This window comes from Odocoileus virginianus, chromosome 28 (assembly GCF_023699985.2).
Source record: "Odocoileus virginianus isolate 20LAN1187 ecotype Illinois chromosome 28, Ovbor_1.2, whole genome shotgun sequence".
Classification (NCBI taxonomy): Eukaryota; Metazoa; Chordata; class Mammalia; order Artiodactyla; family Cervidae; genus Odocoileus; species Odocoileus virginianus.
Genome location: NC_069701.1, coordinates 997,129 through 1,003,128, shown reverse-complemented (window position 1 = coordinate 1,003,128; position 6,000 = coordinate 997,129). Strand labels below are relative to the sequence as shown.

Sequence of the window (6,000 nt, the reverse complement as noted above, 5' to 3'; positions counted from 1 at the left end):
GAGTCTGGGCTCACTGAACTCATTCCTTTCATACGCATCTCAGCTATCTGAGCCCAGTATCCTGGTTTGTTTGTTTTTTGCTCAGTGCTCATCTTAGGGAGTGGCTGCAGCCTAATGGCTGAAGTATTACATGTATTGTTTTCCTTCCTGGTTGCCTTTAGGGCTCTGAAATTCACATGTTCACGACTGTAACATCCTTGTTTACTAATAGGGCAGGAATGCTCCATTTCTCAGTCATCAATTATTCTCAGAATTTAGTGAACAAAAGAACTTAGAATCAATCACTCCGAGTTCTGTCTGGGTTTCCCCACTCAGGAGCTATTTCCTTCTCCCTAAAAGGGAGGCAACATTGTCTACTCAGGCTTACTTGAAGCTGTTGGAGGGATCGATGTGCTCCACTGAAAAGACAGATGCAGTCGCTTCTATTAGAGCGACCGGAGTAGCTGAGCCCTGAGCAATGCAGTTAAAGTAATCTCCAGCTCTTCACAGCTGGAGGACACTTCGGCGAATAGAAAGGCAACTCTCTTTGTCCTAAGTCTATTTCCTGTCATCTCTAAAGTGGTTAAGAGTGGGGAAGAGAAGTGAAATCAAAGTAGCTCAGTCGTGTCCAAGTCTTTGCGACCCCATGGAATTCTCCAGGCCAGAATACTGGAGTGGGTAGCTGTTCCTTCCTCCTGGGGATCTTCTCAACCCAGGGATGGAACCTGGGTCTCCCGCAGTGCAGGCGGACTCTTTCCCAACTGAACCACGAGGGGAGCCCAAGGCGGTGAGGGGGCAGGGGAGAGGCCACGGGGATTTAAGGAGCTTGGAGGCAGAATCCCCCTCACCGCAGCTGTTGAAACTTTGCTCCTCTGATCCTTGGTTCATTCACTCATCCGACAAGCCCTCCCTGTGCTCCCGTCGGGTACCGAACACTTGGCTCGGCCGCGCGGGCCACGGAGAGGAAAGGGCCGACAGGGCGGGCCCGGGAGCCCCGCGGCCACTGAACCGACACCAAACCGGGACCGCGGGCGGCGCGGGCTCCCCCTTCCGCTCCCTCCCCTCCCCTCCCCCTTCCCCTTCCCCTCTCTCCTCCCTCTCCCCGCGTTCCTCCCCGCCCCTCCCCGCCCCTCTTCCCCCTCCCCGCGCCCCTCCCCGCCCCTCTTCCCCCTCCCCGCGTCCCTTCTTCCTCGCCCCCCCCGCCCCTCCCCCCCGCGGCGGTTCGCGGCCGCGTCTCCATGGCGACCGCGGGCGCGGGCCGGAGGCGGGCCCGGCGGCGGGTGCGGGCCCTCGAGGCTGCCAGGGGCCGGGGCGCTGCCACTCGAGGGGCCTCGGACCCGGAGAGCGCGGCGCGGCTCAGGTAACCCCCCCGGAGCCCGGCCCGGCCCGGCTTGTCCCGGGGCCCTAACGGGCTGGCCGGGCTTGGGGTGGGGGCGCGGGCGCAGGGAGGGTGGAGACAGGCTCGGTCCGACCCTGCGAATTCAGGACAGATTCGCTCTAAATTGGAATATCTAGGTTCTAGGTATGTGACTTTGGGCAAGTCACCTGGCTCGTCTGTCCTGACTTTCCCTGATGTTAAAGAGGATTTCAGAACCTAGAAAGTCAACTCGCTCACCTGAACGTACTAGTCGAGTTTCTGTTCCACCTCTGCTCCTTGCCCTTCCGCTCCTCGCGGTTTCGGATCTCTCTTAAATTTATCCTATTTATCCGCATAGGTGATTTTTTAATTAAAACTTTGTTGCCTGGGAAATGTTTTTCTTTTACTTTAGGCAAGTACTAACATCCTTATTTTGTTAAAAAGGTAAGCAGTGCCTACAAAGCCACTGAGGGACTGGGAGATTTCAGTCTATGAGCAGTTCTTAACCTTTCTGTCCTAAATCTCATAGTATACTCACTGTAACCAAACCAGACAGGGGCCAAGAAAGAGTCTATTCAAAGGCAAACCTTTAGAGGACCCACAAGGAAGGAAAGCTTGAGGACGTTCAGCTGAGAGTGGTCTGGAACAGGAGTTGGTTTTACTCACCTCATGTGCTGGCTCTTTGCAGAGTACCTGCACCAAGCTGCTGTTCAGTAGATAGTAAATGAAAGTTCATCTCAATCAGGAGGACCTATTTCAACTCACCGCTAAGCCCGTGTCATAAATACGTGTGACACACCCCTGCACACACGTGTGCAAGTTTCTACATTTTGTTGGAACCAAGAGCTACTACACTCAGAAAAACTCATAGAACATCATGCTTTGCCAGTAGCAAAATTTTCTTGTTTTAGAGGTTAATAATGTAAACGTTTAAGGAATCCAAATCATCTTTCCCTCTCACAGGTTTAAAAATCAAGAAATACAAAGCAGATGCAGCAGTTTCTTGACATGGAGAACCAAACCCATAATACATTGGGGTAAGTGCTGAGACATTTGTTTTTAATGAATTGGTGCTTAACAATGAGTGCCAAAATCTCCCTGATGGCATGTGAATTTGGAAATTTAGTATTAATGGAGGATGTAGCAATTATTTTTGGTGAGGAGGTTGAGAGAAATTCAAGTGGCTTTAATTAAGAACCTATAGTTTGAGTCTGTCCAGTTTTGACTATGGATCTGTACGCAGAAATCACCATTTTCCATCTTTTAGTGAATTTCTCCAGTGTTTTGGGGTGATGGGTAGCCACATGGGCCTCACATGCTTTTGCATTTCCACAATGTAGCAGCTCCTGGCTGGCTTGCTCGTTTTCTGCTGTACTGAGTGTCCAGGCACCCTCTAGGCTTGCCCTTGACAAAGTGTAAGTGAAAGTCGCTCAGTCTTGTCTGACTCTTTGTGACTGCATGGAATTCTCCAGGTCAGAATACTGGAGTGGGTAGCCTTTCCCTTCTCCAGGGGTTCTTTCCAACCCAGGGATCAAACCCAGGCCTCCTGCATTGCAGGCGGATTCTTTATCAGCTGAGCCACAAGGGAAGTTTGCCTTTGAAGCTGAACTCAAAACTTAAGCACAGCTTCCAGACAGATTTGTGTGTGTGTTAGTCACTAAGTTGTGTCAGACTCTTTGTGATCTCATGGGGTAGGCTCCTCTGTCCATGGGATTCTCCAGGCAAGAATCCTCGAGTGGGTTATCATGCCCTTCTCCAGGGGATCTTCCTGACCCAGGGACTGAACCTGGGTCTCCTGCATCACAGGCAAATTCTTTACCGACTAAGCCACCAGGGAGCTCCTCAAAACTGCAGCATTAACTGGGTATTTTCTCAAAAGTTTCAGGAAGCAATTAGGAATAGAGTTTGTATGACAGCTGCCATTGTAAAAAAAGTAAATTCTTTTCGACAAATGTGTCCTGACCCCTTCCCTGCCACCAGCATCATAAAGGTTCCTTTTTCTACTGTTTCATCAGCCAACTGACCCCTGGATGAGCCCCCAGAACTTGGAGGGTGGGGGGAGCAGAGAAAGTGAGGGTGGGATCGTGGTTACTATATGCTTGATATCGACTGTGACCGTGTCGCTAGTCAAACCACTTCTGGTATGTCACGTTCAGTTATTCTGCTCAGACCGTGACTTTGACATCAGGCTAAAGCAAAGGTGCACAAGTCTGGGTAATAAGCTATGCCTTATAAACTTCTACAGCATACTCCTCCTCAGAACAGCCCTCATTCTACAACTAATAGAATTGAGTGTATTAGAGGTTGGCATACTCTTAAGTTCTTGTTGACAAAGAGACCCCCAAATATGGGGATTTAAAAAAGACTGAGGAATATTTCTGTTTCACGTACAAAGTCAGAGACAAACAGACCAGGGCTGGTAGGGCAGCTCTGCCAACCTCACTACATGATTTCCAACTCCGGGCCCAAAATGATTGCTTTGGGCCCCACCATCATGACCGTGCTTCTGCCAGAGGGAAGGGGAAAGAGCAGGAGGAGAGAGGAAGACCAGTCCTCCTAGAAGTGTGACCCGGGAGTGGCAAGCCTCGCTTCTGTTCACTTCCCATTGGCCAGAGCTTAGCCTTGGGCAAGACTAGCTGCAAGGAAGGCTGAGAAGTATGGTCTCTAACTGGGCAGCCGTGTAGTCAGTTAAAGTTTAGAGGAACTATAATGAAAGGAGTGAGAAATGGCAACTCACTCCAGTATTCTTGCCTAGAAAATTCCATGCACAGAGGAGCCTGGCAGGCTATAGTCCATGGGGCTGCAAAGAGCTGAACACTACTGAGCAACTGAACACACACACACACACACAATGAAAGGAAGAAGAATGAATATTAGTGGACAACTAGAAGCCTCTGTCACACTGAATTTAGAACGGCAGAAAGAAAGAGAAATAAAGCAGGAACTTGCCCTAGAATACACAGCTGGGTCACTGGAGGAGGTGGGATTTGATTTCAGATATGTCCAGCTCCAATATCAGCATTCCTCGCTGCACTGTAAATGGATGGCAGAAAGATGTGGGGAGCGGCCTGCCTGGTATCTGTACCACAGCCAGCCTAGGGTTCTGGATTGAGAGGGGGTAGACTCCTGGTGTGACAATGGCGTTGAAGGCTAAGATGCAGATCGAAGGTCTTAAACCTCAGGCTGGGTACCAGATAGCATTTCAGTCCCGCAAATCTGAGGCCGTGGAGACTGCTATTTCTCATCATTCATTCTTTTCGGAAAAGGTATGGAGGACTGACCGTATGCCAGGCACAACACTAAGCTCTCTGACTCATACAGAGGCCTTTAAGGAACTCAAAACTTAGTAGGAAACCATCAGGCTTGTTTGGGTACAGTGTAATTGCAAACCAGAAGTGAAGGAGAATCACTGCAGGTTTCCATGTGGAAGCCACAGCTCACCACAGCGGACACGGGAGCGGACCTTCTTGAGCATGGTCTCCAAAGAATGGAGAACCAGGTTGGCTTTGTGTCCTGTGAACTGTTGAGAAATAGGTAAAAATTTAGATCATGAAGATAATGAAACCTCATTCATCAGGGATTCAGTATGTGCTTATCAAATGGTGTCACCTACATAACACAGTCATGTTTTGTGGGGCAACTTTCATTTATCTAAAGCCCATGATGAGCCAGTCACTGGTTTAAGCACCAGGAAGACAGTGGTGAACAAAGCAGAGACTACTCCTTCAAGGGCTTTGTACGTTAGTGGGAGATATAAACATGTTTCATGTGGCGATAGGAGGAAGATAAACAGGCTGAGGATGAGAGGAATGGACTGTGAATGGGGTGGTCAAACACGGGTTCCCTGGTAGGGTGGTGTTCGAGCAGAGCTTCTGTCTCGGAGAAGAAAGTTCCCAACAGGAGGAACAGAAAGTGCAAAGGCCTCAGGTGTGAGCTTTTACACGAGCATTTATGACGTGGGTGAGCCATTATTCTCTGACTTCTGGCTTATAACAGGGTTTGGTTTTTGTTTATTCAAGATTTCCTCCCCAGTACAGGTGTTCGTACCATAATAATCAACTTGAACTCCTTCTAAATGAAACGATCACATTTAAGTGAGTTTGCCCTTTTTGTTTTTCGAGTGGTGTGCCCAGAACATAAATAATTATAGAACGAGTAAAAAATCGGCTTTGTATAAGAGAACCGTGTCTACATTCTTCTTTTTTTCTATTATTCCTGAATTTCTACTCTTGTTACTTTGTCATTTTATGTTTTATTTTACTTGCTCTGATTTCTGAGTTGAAAATATGATTCAGTTATTTTCATGATTTCTGGATTTCGTGATTTCTTTGAATAATACAAGCATTTAAAGCTGGAGTTCCTCTTGGACTCAGCTTTGCTACAGGCCATAGGATTAGTGTACCCACTCTCATTTTCTTAAATTGTCTATTATTTCAACTTTGACTTCCTCTTTGACTCAGTAGATATTTGGGAGATGTAATTTCCAGATATAACTTCAGGTTTTAATTATTTTTTTATTCATTACTTTTTAATCCCCCTACGTCTATGGTCATATAATATGACCTGTATTATATTTTGGTTTCATAAAGATTATTCTTATGATCTGTTGTGTGATCAACTTTCATAAATGTCCTTTAGGCATTGAAAGCAAATGTATATTCTCT

The 6,000-nt window shown here is 47.7% G+C and overlaps 1 protein-coding gene across 8 annotated transcripts in view; it reads left to right on the top strand.

Moving 5' to 3' along the window:
• Window positions 1-303: 303 nt before the first annotated feature.
• Window positions 304-6,000, top strand: part of DEUP1 (deuterosome assembly protein 1) — a 115,934-nt gene continuing 110,237 nt past the window's right edge. For 2 of the 8 annotated variants that reach the window (XM_070457129.1, XM_070457132.1), the window contains exons 1-2: window positions 304-516; window positions 2,300-2,373. In XM_070457129.1, the coding sequence (XP_070313230.1) occupies window positions 2,327-2,373 (47 nt within the window). In that variant the 5' untranslated portion in view covers window positions 304-516; window positions 2,300-2,326. Of the gene's footprint in view, window positions 517-1,247; window positions 1,340-2,174; window positions 2,374-6,000 lie in introns of those variants that run through there. The other 6 variants (XM_070457128.1, XM_070457131.1, XM_020901138.2 and 3 more) reach the window with 4 other exon arrangements.